At 47.7% G+C, this 25478-nt stretch overlaps 4 protein-coding genes across 4 annotated transcripts; 2 read left to right on the forward strand and 2 right to left on the reverse strand.

The window, feature by feature from the left end:
• Window positions 1–10235: 10235 nt before the first annotated feature.
• VC83_09419 (uncharacterized protein) lies at window positions 10236–11018 on the reverse strand (the record flags this gene model as incomplete). The annotated part of the gene is made up of 1 exon (XM_024472858.1): window positions 10236–11018. The coding sequence occupies one exon, from the start codon at window positions 11016–11018 to the stop codon at window positions 10236–10238; it is 783 nt and encodes a 260-aa protein (XP_024319710.1).
• An 893-nt stretch (window positions 11019–11911) lies between these two features.
• On the forward strand, window positions 11912–13781 carry VC83_09420 (uncharacterized protein). Its single transcript, XM_024472859.1, has 4 exons — window positions 11912–12082; window positions 12143–12167; window positions 12276–13111; window positions 13192–13781. Exons 1-4 carry the CDS (start codon window positions 12040–12042, stop codon window positions 13530–13532), a joined length of 1245 nt encoding a protein of 414 aa, XP_024319699.1. The 5' UTR covers window positions 11912–12039; the 3' UTR covers window positions 13533–13781.
• A 4682-nt stretch (window positions 13782–18463) lies between these two features.
• VC83_09421 (uncharacterized protein) lies at window positions 18464–20305 on the reverse strand. Its single transcript, XM_024472860.1, has 2 exons — window positions 20076–20305; window positions 18464–20022 (listed from the first exon to the last, which is right to left on the reverse strand). The coding sequence occupies exon 2, from the start codon at window positions 19999–20001 to the stop codon at window positions 19645–19647; it is 357 nt and encodes a 118-aa protein (XP_024319700.1). The 5' UTR covers window positions 20002–20022; window positions 20076–20305; the 3' UTR covers window positions 18464–19644.
• A 457-nt stretch (window positions 20306–20762) lies between these two features.
• On the forward strand, window positions 20763–24245 carry VC83_09422 (uncharacterized protein). Its single transcript, XM_024472861.1, has 2 exons — window positions 20763–22139; window positions 22187–24245. Exons 1-2 carry the CDS (start codon window positions 21182–21184, stop codon window positions 23779–23781), a joined length of 2553 nt encoding a protein of 850 aa, XP_024319701.1. The 5' UTR covers window positions 20763–21181; the 3' UTR covers window positions 23782–24245.
• Window positions 24246–25478: the final 1233 nt, after the last annotated feature.

The raw sequence follows: 25478 nt of genomic DNA on the forward strand, positions 1-25478 counted from the left end.
TAGAAGAATATCACTCTAGTTGTCACAGCAATGTACCGAAAGCAAAATGCTTGAAAGCGCGGATACATGTGTGTCGGGTGGTGTAGGGTTGAGGCAGTCTCTTTATTATCCACACTGATTAGCTGCGCACTGGGTACTCACGAGTCGAGTAGTAGAATTTTTACTCACCCAGCTGAGTTACTCACTCGTGTCCCGAGTAACGTCCTCCACAAGCGAGTGTCGCATACAAGTGAGTGTCGCACGCGACGAACACAACGCGCTCCTTATGTGTACTGCAAGATGCCTCAACAAGTTGATATTCCATCAACTAATCTTGAAGGTAGAATATATATTGCTATCGAAGCTATTAGATTACGCCAATTTAATAGCATTAGGGCAGCTGCAAAGGCCTCAAATGTCTGTCCTAAGCTACTTGAGAGGCGCCTAAAGGGAATACGCCCACGACGCGACATTACACCAAAAACTCAAAAACTCAAAAACTCACTTGCTTGGAAGAATCAGTTGTTATTCAACATATCCTCGACCTAGATTCACGGGGGTTTTCGCCTAGGCTTCATGCTGTTGAAGATATGGCCAATCAATTACTCCATCTCGAGGTGTGGGCAAGGTTGGAGTTAATTGGGCTTCCAACTTTGTTAAACGCCATGTTGAGCTTAAAACAAAGTTTAATCGCAAATACGACTATAAGAGAGCTCTATGTGAAGATACAGAGCTCATAAAAGCATGGTTTACACTTGTACAAAACACTACTGCAAAGTATGGAATTACCAATGCAGACATCTACAACTTTGATGAGACGGGTTTTCAAATGGGCATTATTACAACAGCAATGGTTGTTACAAACTCTGAACGGCAGAATCGACCTAAAGCAATTCAACCTGGAAACAGAGAGTGGGCAACAGTAATTCAAGGGATTAACGCGCAAGGATGGTCAATCCCACTGTTCATTATTATGAGTGGGAAGAACCATCTCTCAACATGGTATGATGAAGATATACCACAAGATTGGATTCTCGCAGTAAGTGAGAATGGATGGACGACAAATGAACTTGGATTTCAATGGATCCAACATTTTCATAAGCATACAAAGCATCGTACAGTTGGTGCACATCGCCTGTTAATTCTAGATGGCCATGAGAGTCACTATTCTCTACCGTTTGAGCAATACTGTAAGGAGAATGGTATAATATTGCTTTATATGCCTCCGCACTCATCTCATCTACTTCAACCGCTTGATGTTAGTTGCTTTGGACCACTTAAGAAGGCATATGGACGGCAAGTTGAGAGCTTAATCCGCACTCATATAAACCATGTTACGAAAGTTGAGTTTCTTCCTGCCTTTAAGCAGGCTTTGACGCAATCACAAAGCAGAACATCTGCAGTAGTTTTCGAGCTACAGGGCTAGTTCCATTCTGTCCTGATGTTGTGTTGTCACAGCTTGACATTCAACTACGGCCTTTAACACCACCAACCTTTGAGGATGCTTCATGGGAACCTAAAACACCACACAATCTAATAGAGCTAGCAGTCAAACTACACATCTTAAAGATCGCATTATATGCCATCAAAATAGCTCACCAACTCCTATTAACAATGCGCTAGACCAGTTGTTAAGAGGTGCTCAAACAATGGTGCATTCTGCTGTTCTAATGAAGGCGGAAGTTCAGGCCTTACAACAAGCAAATGAAGTTGCAAGTCAGCGCAAAAAGCGAAAAAAAAGCGTATACAACAAGGAGGGTGTCTTACAATTCAAGAAGGGCAGGATGTACTTGCTCACCTAGCTGTGGGAGAGCAGATATCTCAAGAACTATGACAGGGTGGCAGGGTTGAAAGACAGCAACGACGTTGCAGAATGTGTGGTAAGACTGGGCATAATGCTCGCACATGTCAAAGGGATTACGAAGATACTATAGAATAGGTGTATAATTAATTTAATTGATTTTCTAGTCTATAGTTGTTGTTGTTAGAAAGTTTGTTACGATCTGTCAATTGCGTGCGACACTCACTTGTATGTGACACTCGCTTGTGGAGGACGTTATAATATTAGTAAGTTAATTATTAAAGAGGGTTAATAGCTTACCTTATAATTAGAAATAGGTTCTTGGAAATAGATAGAAGTTTCTGTTTCAAAGTCATCTTCTATAGTTTGAGAATATAATGATCTTTCAAAGTCATCTAATAGATTATCTTCTTCATTCTCTTGTTGCTGTTGTTGTTGTAGTTGTTGTTGTGTTAGAGGTAATTCGTTATTAAATTCCTCTCTTAATACTCTATTAACATATTAGTATAACGTGGTTTATCAGTACGTCGGACATATCAATACCTCGGACACTTTTCATTGGCATTCTACTTTGAATATCAATAAATCAACCATAACATATTAAATTAACTATAACTAAGCGGAATCAGATGAACTAGACATATCTATAGCTTCTTGACAAGTTCGCGCATTATGACCAGCTTTTCCACAGATCCCACAGCATCGCCTAGACGGTTGCCCCTCCTTGTGACTACCCCCAACAGCACGTACGTCGCGTCGTACCTGCTCATCCACATCCTTCTGTGCGATAATAGCCTGTGCATCCTCTACTATAAGTGCACCTCCTTCACGGACACGAGCCTTTTTAGCCCTGCGGCGTTTGCTAAGGGCTTCGTTGGCTGCTCGAAGGGTACGTACCTCAGCAGACAGAAGGGTGTTCTCATGTGCTAGTCGCTCCATACCCTTTGCCAATGCAATAACTGTCCCGAAGAGTGGAGTTGGCGAGCTTCCTTGGTGACGGGCAATTTGATTTCGAACGAGGGTTGTTTGTGAAAGAGCTTCAGTTGGGTTGGAAGGGGTCTGGGAGACCCAAGGGTTGGTGTTGGCAGTAGAGGGTCTAGAGGGAGTTGGAGTCCGTAACCTCACGTCAAGCTTTGAAAGCACTGCTTGCGGGTCGAAAGGCACTAAGCCAGCTCTGCGGAACCCGGACTGGGCGTTTTGGGCTGTCATGGATTCCAGATATGCTGCTCTAAAGGCGAGAAAGAACTCGACCTTGGTAATGTGGTTGATATGAGCCTTAATGAAGGTCTCAATCTGCCGACCATATGCCCGCTTCAACACACTAAAGCACCCGACATCAAGTGGCTGAGTTAAATGAGACGAGTGGGGAGGTAGTCCAAGAGTTATAATGTTGTGTGCCTTGCAGTACTCTTGGAACTCGGCCGATTCATGACTCTCGTGCCCGTCTAACACCAGCATTCGATATGGACCCCTTGCACGAACAGCAGTATGTTTGTCGAAGTGTTTCAACCATTCTAGACCCGTCTCATTGTTTGTCCATCCATTGCTTGTCAGTTTAACAACCCAGTTGTGTGGAAGGCCGCCGTCTGTATACCAATTTGCAAGATGATTCTTGCCTTTAACTACCAAAAATGGAGGAATACTCCAGCCGTCACTGTTGATACAAGCAATCGCTGTAGCCCATTCCCGATTCCCTGGCTGAACTGCCTTACCTCTGCCAAGTCGATCTGCACTGTCATACTGACATTCGTTGCACTCAGTTTGCTATCAAACTCAAGAGCAAACTTAGAAATCTCCTCCTCAAACCTACAAGTCACCATACATATCTTGGCTTATCACACCAACAACAGAAGCAATACTACTCAACGATTGCTGCAAACTCTTCTACTACATCTGTTTATGCTACATACATCACGGCATATCATTTGGACACTCATTGAACAAGTTATTAAGAAAATCTCCTCCTTAAGGGGGTGGGTCAATACTACCACATGGCATATCTCTACCAACTAGAGGCCTAGGAACATGAACGATAGCTCTAGAAGCTTCTACAACCCTCTATGATTCATTACACGTCATCGCTCCTTAGTTACCCACAAGATTGGTTAAGTTATGACATAATTTGTCTATAGGTACTCTGACCTTGGACCTCCTTTTCACTTCCTATAGGCTAGGAACCCAAGAGATGGTTCTATGGGATTCTCTTACGTTCACTACATGATTAGCAAGCTAGTTGTGGGTCGCACTTGATTTCTAATACATTTACCAAGCCTGGTTAGTCATGGAAAGTCATGGAAAATGAGAGAACTACACTCCTTTGGCATAAATAGGATTGCCCTTTCCTTAAGAAAGGGCAAGCAGGCAATACAGTAAATCGACTAGCACATACTTCTACGTCTTTTCTAAGCTTCCAAGCATTGATCTTGTTATTCTCTGTTTTTGAAAAGTCAGTGAGGTGCTAACCTCTGACTTACCCCTGAGTTCTCAGACTCAACATTTGTTGCAACTTGTCTAAACCACTTCACCACATCATACACCTGATTGCTGCGTTGTGGAATAGTCTAAGCTACAACCCTTTGGCTCTGTTTCCTAAGACAGTGTGTTGTCTTAGTAAATTCATCCCTTCCTTGGGTGGCTAGATTCTCATATCTGGTGCACCCACCATTACATGCACGGGTAACAACCATTGCAGGGCAAATCACACCCATCATAAACCCAGTTTCGTCAAAGTTATAGAAGTCGCAGTCCAAAACACCATATTTTGCCCTCATATTTTCCACTAGTCGAAACCACGCGCCAATTAGTTCAGGATCTTCGCACAAGGCCCTTTGGAAGTCGTAAACGCGATTAAAACGCGTCTTTAATTCTGGACGTCGTTGTACAAATCGGTGGGCCCAGAGCTTCCCGACGCGCCTCCCTCCACGCGACTCGAGTATAAAATTTGCCATATCTTCTACACCAGCAAGCCGGGGTGCAAATCCTCTTGAATCCATATCAAGTATATTCCGAATAACCACCTCCTCTTCTAGTATAGTTAATTTCATCATTGCAGGCCGGCGTTCGTAGACAGTAGTTCGGCCGTTCATTCTGTCGCAGAGTGTAGAATGAGGTACTTCATAGAGCTTAGCAGCCTTCCGACGACTTAGATTTTTTGATGTTCGGATAGCCTCGATAGCTAGAATGATTTTTGCTTCTTGGGTAATCACTGACATAATAAAAGGTGGAAAAAACGCGTTGTGAAGTTAGAGGGTAGGAAATTCGGGAAAAGTGTCCGAGGTACTGATATGTCCGACGTACTGATAAACCACGTTATAATTTAAAAATATAATATATAAATATACCTTTGATATAACGTACATGTATAGCGAACCGGCCAAACAAGTGAACCAGCCAAAATGATGCGGTGACAATAACCCTCAACTAAATGTTAAATTCCTCCACAACAAAACATGCCGCCAAAAAACGATGAAAGGCAATTACTGCTAGCTATCCAAGCTCTACAAAGTGACCCAAAGTTACGCCTTCGAGCTGTAGCTAGGACTTTTTCTGTGGACCACCGTAAGCTAGGTCGTCGATTACTAGGCATACCTTCACGACGCGATATCCAAGCCAACTCACGGAAATTGACAAATCTAGAGGAATCAGTCCTTGTTCAATACATACTTGACCTAGCTACAAAAGGATTTCCTCCTCAGTTGTCTATTGTTGAAGATATGGCAAATTGGCTACTTGCAACATGTGACGCGCCACGCGTCGGGTCACGTTGTGCTTCAAACTTTGTTAAGCGGCGTGTAGAGCTCCGGACATGCTTCCAGCGCAAATACGACTACCAGAGGGCTAAGTGCGAGGACCCAGAAGTCATCCATTGTTGGTTTGAGCTTCTACGCAACACAATTGCAAAATATGGCATCAATGAAGCAGATATCTACAACTTTGATGAGACTGGGTTTATGATGGGTGTTATCTCAACTGCTATGGTTGTGACAAGCTCAGACGGGCATACAAAAGCAAAGAAGGTACAGCCTGGCAATCGGGAATGGGTTACAGTAATCCAAGGTGTTAGTTCTCAAGGTTGGGCAGTGCTGCCATTTGTCATTGTTGCAGGCAAAAACCACCTTGCATCTTGGTATGAGAACAGTGGATTTCCAAGCGATTGGGTAATTGCTGTTACAGAAAATGGCTGGACTACAAACGAGAGAGGCATGGATTGGATTCAGCATTTTGAGAAGCATACAAAGACCCGGAGTGTTGGTGGTTATCGCCTCTTAGTCCTTGATGGTCATGAGAGCCACCACTCAGATGAGTTTGAGGAATACTGCAAGGAACACAACATATTACGCTTTGTATACCTGCTCACTCTTCCCATATACTCCAGCCACTTGATGTTGGCTGTTTTGGCCCATTAAAGAAGGCTTACGGTCAGCAAATTGAAGTATGATGCGGGCTCATATTATTCACATTACTAAGAATGACTTCTTTCCTGCCTTCCACGCTGCATTTAACACTGCAATGACTGAAAGCAACATTCAGGGCAGGTTCCGAGGAGCAGGGCTTCTTCCATTCGACCCTGAGAGAGTGATATCTGCACTTGATCTTAAGTTAAAGACACCAACACCTCAAAGCTCCCGCCCGGGTACTGCTCAACGTTGGGTTTCCCAAACACCAAATAACCCAATTGAAGCCTCATCACAGTCTACCTTCATTAAAAACCGAATTGCGCATCATCAGAATAGCTCTCCAACCTCAATCTATGCAGCTGTCGAGCAGTTTACAAAGGGTGCATCGCAAATAATGCATCAATTAGCATTGTTAAAGGCAGAGAACCAGAACCTCCGACAGGCAAATGAAGTAATAAGCAAGCGCCGGAGGGCTAAAAAAAACACGTCTACAGCAAGGAGGATCACTTACTCAACAGGATGCGCAGGGTCTACAGGATGAGAGGGATGTTGTCCAGCAAGTAGAGCAGGAAATAAGGGCGAGCAGTGGTCGCAAGCCAAGGGAAGAAATGCATGCACGCCGCTGTGGGAAGTGTGGAGAGACTGGATACAATGCGCGCACTTGTCAGATTGTAATAGACATGTCTGAGGAAGAGGACTCCGAGTAGTTTCAATTGATTTCTAGTGTCATGGTGGATTTTATCGTAATTTTTGTTGCGGGGGTAGATAATTTTGGCCGGTTCGCTTGTTTGGCTGGTTCGTTATACATGTACGTTACTTCTTCTACAGCTTCTATAGCTTTATACTCATCTTGTTGTGTATAATGTAGCTTACTTAGCCCTATTTTTTTTAAATGAGGGTCTAGTAGTAAAGCTATAAATAAAGGTTTATTCTTCTCTTCTGTCATACTGACATTCGTTGCACTCAGTTTGCTATCAAACTCAAGAGCAAACTTAGAAATCTCCTCCTCAAAACTACAAGTCACTATATATATTTTGGCTTGTCACACCAACAACAAGAGCAATACTACTCAACGATTGCTACAACCCTCTATGATTCATTACACGTCATTGCTCCTTAGTTACTGGGCCGATATGACCACATAGCATATCTCTACAACCCTCTATGATTCATTACATGACATCACTCCTTAGTTACTGGGCTAATACTACACATGACATATCTCTATCAACTAGAGGCCTAGGAACATGAACGATAGCTCCAAAAGCTTCTACAACTGTCTATGATTCATTACATGTCATCGCTCCTTAGTTACCCACAAGATTGGTTAAGTTATGACATAATTTGTCTATAGGGGTACTCTGACCTTGGACCTCCTTTCACTTCCTATAGGCTAGGAACCTAGGAGATGGTTCTATGGGATTCTCTTACGTCGACTACAGTTACCAAGCCTGGTTAGTCATGGAAAGTCTTGGAAAATGAGAGAACTACACTCCTTTTAGCATAAATAGGATTGCCCTTTCCTTAAGAAAGGGCAAGCAGACAATACAGTAAATCGTCTATCACATACTTCCACGTCTTTTCCAAGCTTCCAAGCATTGATCTTGTTACTCCTTGTTTCTGAAAAGTCAGTGAGGTGCTAACCTCTGACTTATCCCTGAGTTCTCAGACTCAACATTTGTTACAACTTGTCTAAACCACTCCACTACATCATACACCTGATTGCTGCGTTGTGGAATAGTCTAAGCTACGACCCTTTGGCTCTTTTTGCTAAGACAGTGTGTTGTCTTAGTAAAATCATCCCTTCCTTGGGTGGCTAGATTCTCACATCTGGTGCACCCACCATTACACTTGTCTGCTGCCATTTTCGAAAAAACATCCAAAAATTCATGAAATTCCTTTGGAAGGATCAGTTGAGGGTCAATTTCTTCAGTTTTGGTCTTGTTCTTGTGCTCGATTAGTATAGCAAAGACTTGAGCTCCTTTTTGCTTCATGAGCATTCGAAATGGTGCTGCGCCAATCATTGCTATGGTGCAAGGTTTTTGTTTTTCCACTTTCAGAGCAGGTTCCGGAGGAGGCATTTCTTTGGCTTTCTTCTTTGGCCTTTGTCTTTTGCTTTTCGATATAGGCCCTGTTTCGAGGGCTCGATCTGGTATAGAATGGTTGCAATAATCTCCAGTGAAGAGGACTTGATCATTGATCATATCAAGAACAACTCCATGTTGCTTCATCCAAGCTTTCCCGAGAATGATGGCATGTTTTCCTAGCAAAGTGATGAATAATGGACATAGGCTTTCCGCATGCTCTCCCACTTGTAGTCGAGGATATATAGCATGTGTGATAGCAGGCAGCCTCTCCATTGAATCCTTCAACTTGTTTTGACTTCACAAGTTCGACTGGGGCTATCCCTTCAATTTCACATATTCTTTCTGCATCAGCAGCATTAATGAAGTTCCCACCTGTGGCACCAGTATCGATCAATGCATGGACAATAGTTTTGTATTTTCCCATTCTACAAATAACTAAGAAAGGGGTGTCCGGATCAAAACTAGATCTCGAGGAAGAAGCTGCAATTCTGGCTGCACTACTTCTAGTGATGACTTGTCTAGAGGCTATTTTTTCTGAATCAATGATAGACTCAGCTGTAGATACCTCATTCACTTGAGCTTTGAGCTTCTGGGGACAGTCTCGAGCTCGATGTCCATTTTGTTGGCATATGAAGCATTTCCCAAGTTTCATGAGCATTTCCTTTGCTGGATCTTGATGCGGTGGTCGATACAGCTTCTGTGTCTTGTTTTGCATGTTCGAATCCACTGTAGGTTGAGAGACTGAAGTTCAAAGTGCCTGGCCCTGATTTTGAGTTTGGCCCATGTTGTTCGGAAATGACTTTGGCTTCCTTTTGTCTTCTTGTTCCTTGATCCACTGGATGTTCTGGTCGATGAGCATGCATTTGTTTGCAAACTCGTGAAGTGTAGTAGCTCCAACTTCAGCCACTAAGGCTTTCTGCATCTGTTGGTTGACTTTGAAGCGCAAGTCATCTAGCAAAGTTTCTTCAGAGTAATCAAGCTCTGTCGTGAGCCTTTGGAACTCGGCCCAGAACACTGCAAAGGTGTTGTTTCTCTGATACAGCTTCCGATACTCAGTTTGAGCTGTGTGCCTTCGATCGGGATCACTGAAGGCTTTTTCCAAAAGTTCAAGAATCTCTTCTGCTGACTGCAGTTTGTTTGTAGAGTTTGGTCGAGGCCTTGGATTGACATGTCGAATTGCCAGTCCTCCCAGTCGACTCTTAATGTAGCTCATTTGTAAAGTCTGTGTTGGAAAATGATCAATGTTGGCTTCGAGCTTGAGGCGAATGTAATGGTGGGTGCACCAGATGTGAGAATCTAGCCACCCAAGGAAGGGATGAATTTACTAAGACAACACACTGTCTTAGAAAACAGAGCCAAAGGGTCGTAGCTTAGACTATTCCACAATGCAGCAATCAGGTGTGTGATGTAGTGAAGTGGTTCAGACAAGTTGTAACAAATGTTGAGTCTGGGAACTCAGGGGTAAGTCAGAGGTTAACACCTCACTGACTTTTCAGAAACAAGGAGTAACAAGATGAATGCTTGGAAGCTTAGAAAAGACGTGGAAGTATGTGATAGTCGATTTACTGTATTGTCTGCTTGCCCTTTCTTAAGGAAAGGGCAATCCTATTTATGCTAAAGGAGTGTAGTTCTCTCATTTTCCAAGACTTTCCATGACTAACCAGGCTTGGTAACTGTAGTCGACGTAAGAGAATCCCATAGAACCATCTCCTAGGTTCCTAGCCTATAGGAAGTGAAAGGAGGTCCAAGGTCAGAGTACCCCTATAGACAAATTATGTCATAGACAAATTATGTCATAACTTAACCAATCTTGTGGGTAACTAAAGAGCGATGACGTGTAATGAATCATAGAGGTTCGTAGGAGCTTTTAGAGCTATCGTTCATGCTCCTAGGCCTCTAGTTGGTAGAGATATGTCATGTGGTAGTATGAGTGATGTCATGTAATGAATCATAGAGGGTTGTAGAGATATGCTATGTGGTAATATCGGCCCAGTAACTAAGGAGCGATGACGTGTAATGAATCATAGATGGTTGTAGCAATCGTTGAGTAGTATTGCTCTTGTTGTTGGTGTGATAAGCCAAAATATGTATAGTGACTTGTAGGTTTGAGGAGGAGATTTCAAGTTTGCTCTTGAGTTTGATAGCAAACTGAGTGCAACGAATGTCAGTATGACAGTGAATTTTCACAACCCAGTCTTCAAATGCTGGCTCTATCCCATCTGTGAGGATTGGAGGGTCTGGAATCCGAGCTGACAGTCGACTGTGAGAGTGGTGTCCTGGTTCATTCTTCAGAGCTTGTTGGGTTTGCTTTTCAAGATATTTCTGAATTGTTTGTTGCTCTGTGATTTGTTGCTCGTTGCTCTGGATCAGTTCCTGTAACTGGAGAATGGCATCATCCTTTTCAGCCAGTATCGAATTTGAGTCCTCTGCTAGGGCCAAATAGTCCTGAAGAATGTTCTTGTGCAAAGTCCATGCCATTTTCTGGTTGGTGACAGATAGTTTCTGGAATTCGTCAAAGGTTTCAACATTCCATTCAGCCTTTTCATGTTGATTTGCAAGTATAGATTCACGTCTCTCTTGAGCTGTTTTGCCCAGAGTGTGAAGGAAGGTTTCAGATTTGAAATTAGGATCATGAAGTTCATCAGTTTGGTTTGCAGAACTCGGAATTGATGCTCCTTCTGCCAGGGATTCCTGGTCTTGTTCTGGATCATTTCGAGCTGCCATTGCAGCTTTCTCTTCAGCGGTATCAGCCATAGCGAGTTGCTATTCCAATTTCAGTTCATATAGTCAAGCCAGACACATATTGCCAAAGGCCCTATTGTGCAGTTGTCGGCTGTAGGAGCCACTCGAGAGGAGTGCATTTCCCTCACAGTTATATCCTTGTTGAGGGAATGTTGTAAAAGGTCTGACTTGCGAAGGTGGTGTGTGTGTGTCGAGCTGACTGTCGAGAGCCAACTTTGAGGGGTTGCCGCAAGATCGTCCTGGAATTGACTTCAGGATAAGGTTTCTGGTTTTGGGGTTTCCAAAGAGTGGATTTCAATTTCGATTTCAGAAGAGGGTTCAGCTCGAAGAGCAGGAAAAGAGGTATAAGAGAGATTGAGTTTTATGTCATGGTTCACCAAGGCATAGGGCGCCAGTTGGGTATTATGAATTAAACTCAATCTAGAGAGGAAGGAAAGAGAAGAGGAGCACTCGAGCAGTGGCTCGATCTATATATTTAGCTAGACCAGTTCTGAGAATTCACTCCACAACTGAAAACTTCGCTCCAACCCCGGAAAGCTCCCCACACCCCTGAACCCCTACTCTAGCTGCAAGGCGCACTTGATATCGTAACACATCCGACGCCAGTTGGCCGTATGCAGCGACGGTATATCAGCACCTGCACATGCTCTCCTCAGGCAGGCCGTGACAGCTCCATCGGACCACACACCACCAGTCTTCGCCCACAGGTACGGACTTATCAGGGCCTTTGGCTTTTGCTGCCAGAGGAATATCTGCCGGAGAGGGATGACGTATGCAATGTAGTCGAGGAGCTACATGAATATTTAGGTGTAGCGTGCTAAGAGTACCAGCGATGACGCAGCATCTATGGTAGCTTCGGCCTCTTATCGTTTATGTAGAACACCTCTTCCGATACTCAGTAGCATCCTCTTTTCTCTAAACTCTACCCAACTCCCTCGAACTCCAATGAACATATAGTATTAACATTGCCATTGACCGTCACGAGTGCAGTTGGTTTTAATTTTAGCCTGCTGTTAAAACCAAAGCTATTGCGATGGCCTCACATCCCGACGAGAAAAGGCACATTGTCATTATAGGTGCGCTCTAGCTTGCGAAGCCCATCACAAATCAATGTTTCTAACAAACGTGATGACAAGGTGGTGGCATCATTGGATGTACAAGGTGAGCTTGTCTTAAATGGGAACATGCTTGCGCAGCTGCTAACTAAAGCTCAACAGGTACGAAATACGTAACCAACCGACGGCTATATCTAGACGCTCATGAATCCAGTGCATACTTCCTCACTCGCCATCCGTCCTTTAACCCGAAACTTCACTCTATCACAATCCTCGAGGCTACAGCTATCGCAGCTGGCGCATCCGGCAAAGCAGGAGGCCTCTTGGCTCTGTGGGCATACCCTCCAAGCATTGTCCCGCTGTCGTTCCGTCTCCACGCCGAGCTAGCTGCTGAACACGACGGCGCGAAGAGATGGGGTTACAGATCTGTACAAGCGGGATCGATTAGAGCAAAGGTCCACCCCGACCGATTGGAAATACCGAAGGCGGATAGCGGTACGGGATCAGCGGAATGGAAGAAGCTTCCAAAGCAGGATGAAGCGAGCCTCAAGTCACTGCAGAAGAAGGGAATACCGGAAGACCTGGACTGGTTCATTGCCGAGGGACTGGCGGAGTATTCTTCAATAGGCGACGCGGATGCAACTGCGCAAGTCTACCCATACCAGTTTACAACCTCCATGGCAGAGCTGGCACAGGAGAAAGGTGCTGAAGTCAAAGTTGGCGCACACGTTGACTCGATCGACTATACAGGCGGGCACGTAAAGAGTGTCACATACATGGACAGACAAACAAAACAGATTCATACCATTTTGGCAACAGATATAGTCGTTTCTGCAGGACCGTGGAGCAGCCACATATTCCCTGACGTTGCGGTTGACGCATTAAGAGCACACTCCGTCACAATTAATGCACATGTAACTCCTTACGTCCTCTTCACCGACATCGAGCTGCCGAAAGATTTTGGAGCCAAGGATGGCAAGAAGCGCAAGCATGGGAGAAGAGTTAATCCGGAGGTATATGCTCGCCCGAATGGCGAGGTATATGCATGCGGTACGTACATAGCAAATCCCCCTCGAGTTGCATCAAGGCAAAGCAGTATCCGTGAGTGGCAACCGCTGACTGCGTTGCAGGAGAAGGCGATGAGCTTATTCCCCTCCCCTCCACAGCCGACCTCGTGCAGTGTGATCCCTCCCGCTGCCAAGATGTGGTCGACTACGTCTCCTCCATCAGTGATGAGCTACGCACAGGCGAGGTCACTGCCAAACAAGCATGTTACCTCCCTTCTATACCTGGTAGTAGTAGTCCGGTAATTGGCGGAGCAGGGATCAAGGGGATGGTGGTGGCGACGGGGCATTCGTGCTGGGGCATCCAGAATTCGTGTGCGACTGGTAAACTAGTGAGCGAGTTTGTGTTTGAGGGAGAGGCGAAGAGTGCACAGGTTGGGGCGATGGACCCGAAATTTTACATGTAAGATGGGAGTTTGACAACGAAAGGTTATAGCTATATAATTTATGACTAAATGTAAGCACATGATTGTTTAAGGGGAGGTGGGGGGTTGGTGATTTAGAAGTCCGGGTTGAAATATAAGCTAGAGCATATAGGAGAACATACTAAGAACTAGTAAAGGTATGAGAGATGCGAGAGACTTAGTGTATTGTAATAATGAGGCAAGTTTAATAAGATATTATCAGTCATTTTATAAATGGGGGGGAGTCTATTCCTTGATACCCAATTTCACGTCAGCTTATATACCTGGTCGTATATCCCATTAATGGCGCAAGATCGAGATCTGTACCTTAAGAAGTATATGAGCTGTCACTAGAGATTAAATATTTCACCATTACTAATAATTAAACAGTTGCAACTAAAAATGTTAGACTGACACAGGTTTTATTGATATCATCACGTGATAGAATTATGTTTTTGATTCTGTTGGAGGTAATTCTGGAATACGGGGAGCCACACACAAATTCGTGTGATAATCTCCGGCAACCGTAATCAGTCTCTTCGGGCAACGGAGCAGAAGCTTCACAGTAGAATACAGTAAAGTAGAGTATATAGATCGATTGAATTACTACCTAAGCTGCGGGCCTACGTACGCTACTTGTAGGCCTGGGGGAAACCCCCGAAACCCTGACAAGCTGAGCTTTCCGGGCTCAGCTGGGCTTGGGTCAGTGGCTCCAATAGTATGGCGCCACTGTCTCACCCGTAAACCAGCCGGGAAGTTGGACGGTCTTACGGGGATTACCCGTCATTTTGGGCGTAAAAGCCCACCATATCCCACGGGAATGTCCGTTTTCCCCAACAGATTCACGTCAGTATTAAAAGATTAGATAAGATCACAGCAACAGAACAACCCCACACTGAACTGATTGACTCCTTGCTCCTTCCTCATGTGTATCGAGTATCGCCTTGACGACTCCACCGTCAAGGGTTCCTGGGCAAGCTATAGTATGGCGCTTGCTTACCGTATAATTGACTACAGCCACAGAATATAAGGTACTTAAGTGCCGGCCAACATGTGACTGAAGGCATCGCACACAGCAAACTACTGCGCCTATTCACCGCGCTTCTATGTGGGCTTCGATCTAGGCATGTAACGTTGCTCGACTACACGGTCCAAACACCCCCGTTATCAGGACACCAGACCGTCTATAAGGTTATCAATACATAGACAGCACCCGGACATCCTCATGATATCCTATCTATGTGGGCTCGTGCAGCGGGGATTATCTCAAGAGACTACCGGGCTACAACGAAAACGCGATTGTGACAGCTGAAGTGTCTTATAAGCGGCGAGGTTTGGTGGTACGGAGTGAAAGGTGGGGGAACTAGACGGAGATCAGGAACGCCTATGGAGGAATGGGCATAGTGGGCGACAATCGAGTGGGCGACAATCGACTGACTTTGGACTGATGACAGGCATGGGAGGGAGCCTCTCGAAGCCAGGCGGATTAGGTACGCTTTTATCGATGAAGCATGTTTAGTTAGTAGCTGCAACTATTGTCCACGTCTATTGCCCTTGCACCAGCCACAGTAGGCTTCCTATTGAATATCAGAGAGTTGCGCCGCCATCTTGGCTGTTGAAATATTGAAGATAGACGTTTGGAAAGATATGATGTTAACATCAAAGGGGGTGGATATTTATTTTCCGACTCGAGGTTGAATAGGACAAAGAATAGTGGTCAACAAAGAATACCGATAATGAACTGACGAATTAGGCAATAACAATCCCCAAGGTATAGTACTTTCAGGTCCGTGCGAGGAAGGCGCGGTAACGTAAGTCATGGCGTAAGTGTTCTAGTGGCCTATTTCGTGAGGACTACCAACTTCAAACTCAAATTATCACATCGCATCATTTCGCAGTGGATCTGTTTATCGCAAGGTTGAACTGAAACAGATCGCAAGATCGCTGTCTCCGCGTATGTGTTGAATTGTTTTGACATTGGACGAAATCATTTGGTCACGCTGGAGAACAGCTAGGTGAGTGACTCCATTCACAAGCCGGGGAATAAGGTAGAACTTAAGTGCAAGATCTCGCTGATGGAGACAAGTTTCTCTTTGGCTTTACCTACGAAACAGGGCCTAAAAGGGAGGCTTGCTGGAACAAGACAAACTCCATGAAAATTCCATCATTTTGTGATAGGCATCGGCCTGACACCCGTGGATGGAGTTGTCCCTATTCGTATTTGACATGTGTCGACTTCATATGGCAGGTAGAAGACCACGTTTAAACCGTACAATATGTGACTCGTTGCCGACATAACAATATGTGTAGCCCACTGACCACCTCCACCTGTTCATGTAAACTTTCCAGGGGTGCTTCTCTCAAGAGCATAGTGCATAGGTATCGTGAGCAAGAATCAATGCTTGAAGCAAAACGCAGGTCTATAGAAACCTACACGTAATACGACCATCATTCCCACGGCCGTTACACTCCAACTGGCCGTACTTCGCGAGTCCCGTGCCCCTTCTCAAGACGATGATGCGCTATACAACCATGACGCCAACACCGACCTGGCGATGTAATTCCAGACTGTAGCATCTGGTGAGCTGCAATCAATCAATATGGTGGCAAATCACCCCGCCCCTTAACCCACACCTCGTTGTCACAGACGTGTTTGCAAAACCTGTCTTCCCCACGTTCAGCTTCCCCAGACCCACTGCATGAGATCCTCGACCGTGTTTTTCACCCTTCATCCGCTACTGCATGTAGCCCTCCTTCGTCCCCCAGACCGCCGGCCTGTCCAACCGAATAGTGCGGGGAAGCGTACAGTACGTGGCTATACACACGACAAATAAGTATACAGACTTGAGGCTTGGTACAGCTTACTCTCTGTACTTCCAGACGCGGGAGGGAAATGTGTCGAGGGCGAAGCAGGTTACCCACTTGACAGTGTTGCTGCTGGCGTATCAGACTTGATAGGTTACGGCACGTAAATTGCATCCACTTGGATAGGCGAGGAGCCGAATCAGACCCTCTGTCAACGTGAGATTTTCCCCAGGCAGAATTCAGAGTCTTTGCCGCCCAAGGTGGGATCGATCGTCTCTCGCCTCCAGGGATGGGCAGTTTAGCCGTCCTGAAGGGAAGGAGGAGAAGATATGGCGCACCGCCTCCTCCTATTTTCAGGGCGGGGTGTTCGGCAAGAACCGGCCGACAACGAATATCCACCTTCCTTCTTCGAACGACCCGTGCAGATGCACGTTCCAACCCAAAAAAAAAGCAACTCCTTCCACAAGCCAAAATAGTGTTCTTATCATGCAATCCCTCTAGGTCAACAAGATGCGAGAGAGAAAATCCCGCATCTTAGATGTCTGTCTCACACCCCACGCGTCTTTGACAGAGCGTCGTCGACGAGCTAGAAAGTTCTGCAGATCAGGTACACCGATCGGCACCGTCCTGCCAACCGCCAAGTTACTTGTCGCTAACCTGGTTGCTAGAGTGGGATCGGGGTGGCTGGCTTGGGTCAAGAGCCAAGCACCTGCGAGCCCCTAGATGTGGTGATAAGAGGAGGGAAGATGATGCTCGATAGACAGAACGGCTGAAGGGGAGCAACAACCATGACAACAGCAAAGATAGGTGCTTGTATACTATAATACGCCGAAGCGCACTTACTAGTCGGTGGTATACGGTTGAGTGATGAGACTTGACTGGTTGAAAATGAGACGAACGACGATGAGATCTTGACCGCAAACCGCCGACCTCCGATCAAGAGAATACTGGAATCAATGTACAAGCCACAGACCACCTGCACAACATCTGCGCACCAACTTCTCTTCTCGTACTGTGCTCCGACCCTGTATGCGCATACTCGCTCGGCCTCGCTAGCATGTGAAAGTGTATACTGACTGCACACTTTTGATACTGCACAAATACTATATGAAGTATGTAGAGGAAAGCATCTGACAGATCGATAGCTTATGGTCCAGCGTATTGTGTAGGTGTGACAGGACCTGGTATCTGTTGGAGATTCCGGGGAAATCCCGGGATTCGCCAAGGAATGCCCTGTTTTGGGAGCGTTTTCCAAGGGTATCTCATTGGCCTGCTGGGCCGCAGTTATCGCTATGACCAACTGCCGTGGGGGTAAGCCAAAGCTCAGGGTTTCGGCTACTCCCCAGGAATCACCTATATAAGCTACGTAGAACGGTGAGATATCTAGATAATTCAATTGACTCTATTATATTGCTATATACTGTATTCTGCTTTGCTTTCTCAACTGCAGCGCCGTTCGCGGCTGCCACGCATTACATTCTCTTCTCGTGACATTTTCCTCTAATGCCCATGCCCATGCCGCCCATGCCCATGCCCATGCCCGCCCAATCCCAATCCCAATCCCAATCCCAATCCCAATCCCAATCCCAATCCCAATCCCAATCCCAATCCCAATCCCAATCCCAATCCCAATCCCAATCCCAATCCCAATCCCAATCCCAATCCCAATCCCAATCCCAATCCCAATCCCAATCCCAATCCCAATCCCAATCCCAATCCCAATCCCAATCCCAATCCCAATCCCAATCCCAATCCCAATCCCACAATCCCAAGCGACCGACCCACGGCAAAGTGACATGGGAAGAAGAATGAAATGTGTCTGTTTTGGCCGGTTTGTGGTTTGTTGGTGCATCTCTGTTCTGTCGACCACTGCCAAGAAGAGTGATTAGGGTGGCCGGAGAATCCCATACGATTTTGGGTGTAAATCTCCGGATCCACGAATCAGCTCCAATAGTATCCCCTGTACTCTACCTGTCAGCGAGCGGTACCCTAAAGTATGGTACAATACTCCCCCCCCAACCCCCTAACTGACCCCCCCTAACTGACCCTTCCCCCCCCAACGCTCTCGCCAAGCCCCGCCATCACTGCAATACCCCTACAACCCCAGCGCCACTTTGGACGGGTAAGTCGATCTCGCAGTTGTTCCGCCCACCACCCACCACCACCAGATCACCACGAGCGCGGCCTTTCTAGTGGCCTCGGTCTTATTATTTCAAATCTGATGTAGAGTAGCAGTCCCAGCCAACGCAGCGCAACAGTGCAGCATCCACTCGGGGCTGACGCACAAGACAGCTGTCCACTACCAAAATACGTTCGATATCTCGCTATCTCGATGGTATTTACGGCACCCGAGCTATCGACTTGACGGATTATGACTGTAGAGCACTGTATAGTACTATAGAATCCATACGGCCCCTCCCTACACCACCCCCTTAATCTTTTGTTCACCGTCTCCAACACTAGACTATCCCCAGCAAAGGCATGTAACGTTCCCAGAGTACAAGGTCCGTCTGGGATGATTCGGCGATGGTTCTAGGGTTTATTCGGGGGTCTTTCTAGTCGCTCTGTAAGTATCGCCATGTACCTAGCGCTCAGTTGTTACTATATCTATGCTGAATAGTCCTCTATAATGGCCTATAATGGCTGCAGCAGGAGCGAAGGAGACTTGATGAGACCTTGGACCACCACATGCGACAGGCAAGTACTCGCTGTGACGTCTATCGGTATATCACGTACCATGGCACGTACTCGACTTTGCTACACGGTATGGTACAAGTGCTGGACTTGCGCGATAGACTGTCATCTCTCCTTGTCCATGCATGGATCACCTATCTGTCAATCATGGCGCAGCCGCACCCCCCATCGCGCAGAACCAGCAGGCACAGTAGCGCGACGTGATGATGACACTATCTGATCAAAAGCGCCGAGATCGAACGGCGGTCGCGGTTATGGTTTCGGCGTCCGGCGGACTGCTGGAATCAATCTCAAACCCACCAACCAGTGCTCAGGAAATAGTGAAACTGTCAATTGCCAGCCCGTCTCCCAAGCCGGCCAGAACAGACCAGGACCGCGCCTCCCTCGCGGTGCTCCCCCGTGGTCCATCTGGCGGTCGATTCCGCACATCCCTCCACCGCTGACGCTGACATACGTACAAAGTACAAAGGAAGGCAGTACAGTACTGTACAGTAGCGTGCGTCGGGGAAAGAGGGTACTGGTGCTCGGTTGCGTGGGCGGCTGGAGCCAAAGATGGGAGATGGCGCTCGAGGACGCGGGGACAACGGAGCGGCGAGGACGAGGACTGCTTCCAACGTCAGCTTGTCCGAACAAAGCATCGACTGAGAGCACGGCATGATTCAGAGAAGGATTTCTTGTCCTCCCTCCCTCCCATCCCCCATCCTCTTGAATCGGGGGCAATTGCCTTGGAGCGGCGGTCAGCGGGGGTGGGGATGGCTCGGCGAGGACAGGATGGGCTCACAGCCTTCGGTGCCTCTTCTAGCGCCGACCTAGTCGTTGAACCTGTTGAACCTGTTGAACCTGTTGAACCTGTTGAACCTGTTGAACCTGTTGAACCTGTTGAACCTGTTGAACCTGTTGAACCGGTGGAACTCGTCGGACTTGCCCTGATGCCCCCCCACTCCAACCACCTCGTAAGCAGTTGTGTGTGCATAAACTCCACGCAGCTGCCGCTCTAAAAGGCTTGATCAGAATCCTCATACTCTATTCTCCGTGCCCTCTACTCACTCTATGCGCTGATACAGCTGGTCCCTTACTGTCCGGTACCGACTGTGCACATGGCAAGTTGAGTTTTCACTCCGAACGGATTACTTTGTTGGTACGGAAAGCACCATGTGCATTCCGTAGCGCGTACATGGATCCCATGTTAACTGCCAGTTACAGGGACAAACACAGCGACGCCATCCAAAACACTAACTATATACTGACTATATACTGGCAATCTACTAACTATATACTACTATATACTGACTATAGACTGACTATATACAGTACACACTAATATCTTCACTTCAACCGCACCAGTGCCCCATCAAATGCCGCCCCCGTCTCATACACCGACGCCACCATCAACACCCCCTATGTACCGTGGTACGCCCGGGACTCTCTAGTACGCTGCCGCCGCATATAATATCCCGAACTCAACTATACCTATAACCCTACCCATACCCCTACCCCAACCCCAAAAATCTAATCGTCGCTCCCTCCTCTCAACGCCCACTTTCTTCATATCCCTCTCCTGCAATTGGCCCCTCCCACTTGACACTCGACTTGCTCCAGACAAGCTACCTAGCCAGCCCTGTTGAACCGCTCCCCCTCCCTCAGATGCATTTCTGATCAAGAGAAAGGCAAATCCCCTCCCCTCCCCTCCCCTCCCCTCCCCTCCCCTCCCCCTCCCTCCCTCCCTCCCTCCCTCCCTCCTCCCACTCTCCACTAAACGACTCGGGTTTATCAGTCCCCCATATACACCTGTCTCCTGTCTCCTTACAGCGCTCCACTCCCATCCTTCATCCCCCCACACACACCAGACAAGCAACCTGGCTCCAGCGGCGAGCTACTACTATCTATCTATGGTCCATTTCTACATCTCCTCTGATTCAACGGAGATTCCCTTCATATTTCGTCATTGGCACTCCCATATACAGCCCAATGCCCGCATACACCACCTGACTGACCGCCTGTCCTTCCTCACTCTTCCCTCGTTCCTTCCTCAGAGAACGATCGTATATGTGAAGCATTCACCACGACCAAAGCTACTGCCGAGCGACCTGACAACCCCAACATCCCATTCTCCGAATTGATGCACCACATTTAGGCACTACCTTTAGCCAAACATGACGGTGCCGCTCCCATGTCCGCCAACAACTTCAGCGGCCTGTGACGCCGCTCCCCGCAAACGAAGGAGAAGAGCTCCCGCCAGCGGCGCCGCCGACGACTGCTTCGCCTGTCATAAACGCAACGCGAAATGCGACCGCCGCCGACCGTACTGCTCGCCGTGCCTGGAAATTGGCAACGACTGCTCGGGCTACAAGACGCAGCTGACGTGGGGAGTCGGGGTTGCCAGCCGTGGCAAGCTCCGTGGCCTGTCTTTGCCCGTCGCCAAATCTGCGCCAGCTGTCAAGAGCCCGCCGACGAGAAGCCACACGCGGCCACGAGCTACGTCCTCCCTCAACCGGTTGGCGGTTGAAGGCCATGCTGGGGACGATGATATCGAAATCAAGACAGAGAGAGAAGTTTTTCGGTTGGCCTCGGCGTATACAAGCTACGACTTCGTGCACATGAACCCCAAGTCCCCGAACCTGCTGCACTCCCCGGGTCCTAACTCGGATTGGAGCTCGTCCCAGGAGCACCTTCACGTGAGGAGTGCCACCCCAGCCGAAAACCAGGGACATCTTCTTCGAAACTCACTGCACCGTCTTCAGCCGCCCATGATCAGCTACGGCGATGACTTGCTATCTCCATCCAGTGCCTCGTTCAGCGCGTATAGTGAGGCCGAATACTCTCCCATTACCCAGCCATTTCACGTGGAGGATGTGCCCTATCTGAATAACCAAATGAGCATGTATGACAGCTACCCACAGAGTTCATCAATGGACCACGGCTCCCTGTATGGGACGTCTGCAGACCACCGAGGGCCGACTTCTTGCCCGGACATGTTTTATCCTCACTCGGACGTCAGCTCAAGCCTCAACTCCCACCCAGCATTGTTCGACATCTCCGAGAGTCGACGGTTGGCTACGTCGCCAGGCCTGTGCAATGTCTCTGACGCAGACTATGACGAGGACGTACTTGGTGAGTTTCCCGTACCAGCACGAAAAGATAGAGTGCTAACCTTGCAGGCATGTCTCATTCTCATAGCTCTGAGCAATTCATGCCAGGCTCTCACATTAGCAAAAGCTCGTGGACATCGGTCCAGGACGATGACTATACGCGGCAGCACCAAGATCTCACGAATCGCATACCAGAGTCCCTCAATATTGGGCTCCTACCAGATGTATCCCCGCGGCTGAACTTCTACCTGAATTACTACGAGAAGATTATCTGCCCCGTAACCGTGGCAATCGATAGCCCGAGCAATCCGTATAGGCAGCACATTTTGAGCCTCGCGACAGAAAGCCAAAGCTTACAGCATGCAATCTGCGCACTCGCCTCGTGCAATCTCCGGATGAGGAGGAAGCAGAGCCTTGGCCAGCACAGTTGGAATCAGTCATCTGAAGAGAGACAAGATTTCACGGGGTCATATAACATCCGACGGCCATTAAATACATCTAGCGCGTCCGAAACGCCATTAGACGACGCTTCTATACAAGAGGAGTATCACCACCGTAGTCTCGCTGTTTCTCTTCTCAATGCGCAGCTCTTAAGCCCGTCCCTCGCAAAACACGATGCGGTTCTCGCAACGCTCCTAATGCTTTGCCACTATCGCATGTGCGAAACTGGCATCGCACAGTTCAGGACCCAGTTCGCCGGCGTGAAGAAGCTACTCGGTATGCGCTCCTCGGGTGTTCAGACGGGCAACTGGGGTTGGATGGAGAGCATCTTTACGTTCTTCGACGCTATTACCGCGACCGTTAATGATCGTGAGGCTCAGCTCCACGGGGGCTATCTTGATATGATCGCCTCTCCCTGGACCTCTTCATGCGCACTCGAGAACCTCGCGGGGTGCGACGGAAAGCTCTTCGCCACCATCGCCAGCCTCGGCCGACTCAACCTCCTCGCACAGAATCGACCAGTTCTCGACCCCCTCCAAAGCACTCATACCCCACCGACCCTGAACCCACCCCCGCAGACCTCAGCTCCAATCCTTACGGAATTCTACAAGCAATACGCACAGCAATTCCCCTCGTCCACAAGTACCTCATACATTGAACCTCCACCCAACCCGCCTCCCTCCTCCGACCCACGCATCCAGTTCTGGACAGAGTGGCGCACGACACGCCACGCGCTGCAGACGTGGACTTTCTCCCCCTCCACCTTGCTCACATCGCTGCACCCGCTTGTCCCTTCTCCGAATCAGATACGCGACTTTGGATACGTCTCAGAGGCCTTCCGCCACGCGGCCCTACTATATACCGAGCGCCTTGCCGCGCCACATCTGCCTACTGGGCACATTACTATGCAGCAGCATGTGAGCCAGGTGCTTTTCTACGTTACGAGTCTTGGGGAAGGAGCAGGGGAGGGGTGTGATGCAATGGGGAAGTTCTTGTTGTGGCCGCTGTTTATCGCGGGAAGTGAAGCGGTTGGGGAAGTGGAGCGCAATGTGGTGCGTGAGAGATGCAGAGGCATTGCGAGGAGAGGCGGATATGGGAATAACCACGCTGGGCTAGAAGTGCTCGAGCGCATTTGGGGGGAGAGTGAGGGACTGACGAGACACGAGGTGTTTGCATGGGAGAAGTGGATGAGGGAGATTGATGGAGAGTTCATCGTGGTCTAACCTCAGCCATCGAAGCTTGCGGGATTCATCGGTCCACGTTGTGACGGCCTACATACAAAAAGGGTAGACGAAACATGGGAAAGCACTCGACCCCAAACAATACATATTGATTTCCGGCTGGGACTGGGAATCGGGCGTTTTATTTTTGGAGAAATGGTGGGGGCATGGATAGGGACACCGGGACTGTGGGGGTTTTGCGGGGGAATATATGTATGTATGAGCGCACATTTCAATATACGGACAAACGGCACGGGTTATGAATGATAATACCTACATGGATTCTACTGCCTGTGTGATTACAGTGGACTATAGTAAGTGATTGTGGTTTTGAAGTTGCCCTCGTACACGACTCTCGTATTACAAGACCATTACCATGGGACAAATGAAGCACGTGAGGTCTTTCTCAATCAAGACATACCAATGCTAGGTAGAGCACAATCCCAGTCGCCTCACCACCTACCCGCTGCCTCCTAGAGTATTATACTAACCCCGCAGTACAGTACAAACAACTGTATACCGATATGGTCATGATCGCACTATCCTGTGCGACCTAGGTTGGTCGTTGGCTGCCGTGCCGCTAATGTTGTACAGAAAATAGATTAGTCATCAGGAGCATCACGTGGAGGAGGCCTACTTATGGCCGGTCTTCGGAGTAGATCATCAGACAAGGAATCATCAATCACCCCCATGAATACCAGACCCTTGTAAGAATCGTTACAATGTAAGGTGGGCGTGTGGCAAGCGAATGGGGCATTAGAGCGATTCACCAGGTGTTACACACCTCATTCGACAGTCCTGTATGTAGTTGTAAGACTGTCAGCATCAGACAGTTATCTGTTCAAGGCTAACAGCCAGCCAGATTCCTATTGTAGTTAGAATATAAGTTAGTAATCAACTTGGATAGACGTCATGTAATTGTAAGGCGAATACGGTAGTATAGCAGTATCTACATATGTCGCTCTATATAAGTGATAATGGCCTCGAAGCAGCTCGAATTCCTGGCTTATGAGCCCCAATCCTTACCCCAAAGACATCGCCAATACTTGTAAGGATGCCTCCGTACCTAGATACTCGAAGAACCTGTCTCAGAACTGTTACGGTCACTACAAACATGGAATCCGACTCGGTGGGGTTTCGAACCAGTAGAGGATCATATAGCGAGTTACACTATAGTGGGGGACGGTAAGTGTATAGGGTTCAGGGCCGATGTAGACCTGTTGCGGTGGAAGGTTCAGGGCTAGGGTTGGGATAACCGAGTCGGGCCCGTTTCGGGAGTTAAGGAAACAGACTCAACGGGGTTCCCCCTTCATCTTTTTTGTATCCTTCGTAGTAGACCTATAGGATAGAATACAGCATCACCTCCGACTCGCACTCCCATATGCACCTACGGAGAGCCGTATTCCCTGTGTCCTTACAATACTCTACCTTCGAAGAAGATGGCAGAGCAAGCCCTGCTCTGCCTATCCAGCCTACGATTGAGGGGCAAATCGAAGCTGAAACACCAGAAGTATCGCAGCTCTCAACCCAGCAGTGTATAGAAAGCTGCGATCCTCAAGGCTCTCCGACTAAGATGGCCCCTTTGACGAAGGCTGAAGTGCTGGTCCTATTCCGGCTTGCAAATCGAAATGCTGAAGCGTATCGACCAGGTAGCAAGACTGAGTTTTGGTCCCATCTTCGAGAGGACTTTGCGAAGGAAA

Source organism: Pseudogymnoascus destructans, assembly GCF_001641265.1.
Source record: "Pseudogymnoascus destructans isolate 20631-21 unplaced genomic scaffold scaffold_41, whole genome shotgun sequence".
NCBI lineage: Eukaryota > Fungi > Ascomycota > Leotiomycetes > Thelebolales > Thelebolaceae > Pseudogymnoascus > Pseudogymnoascus destructans.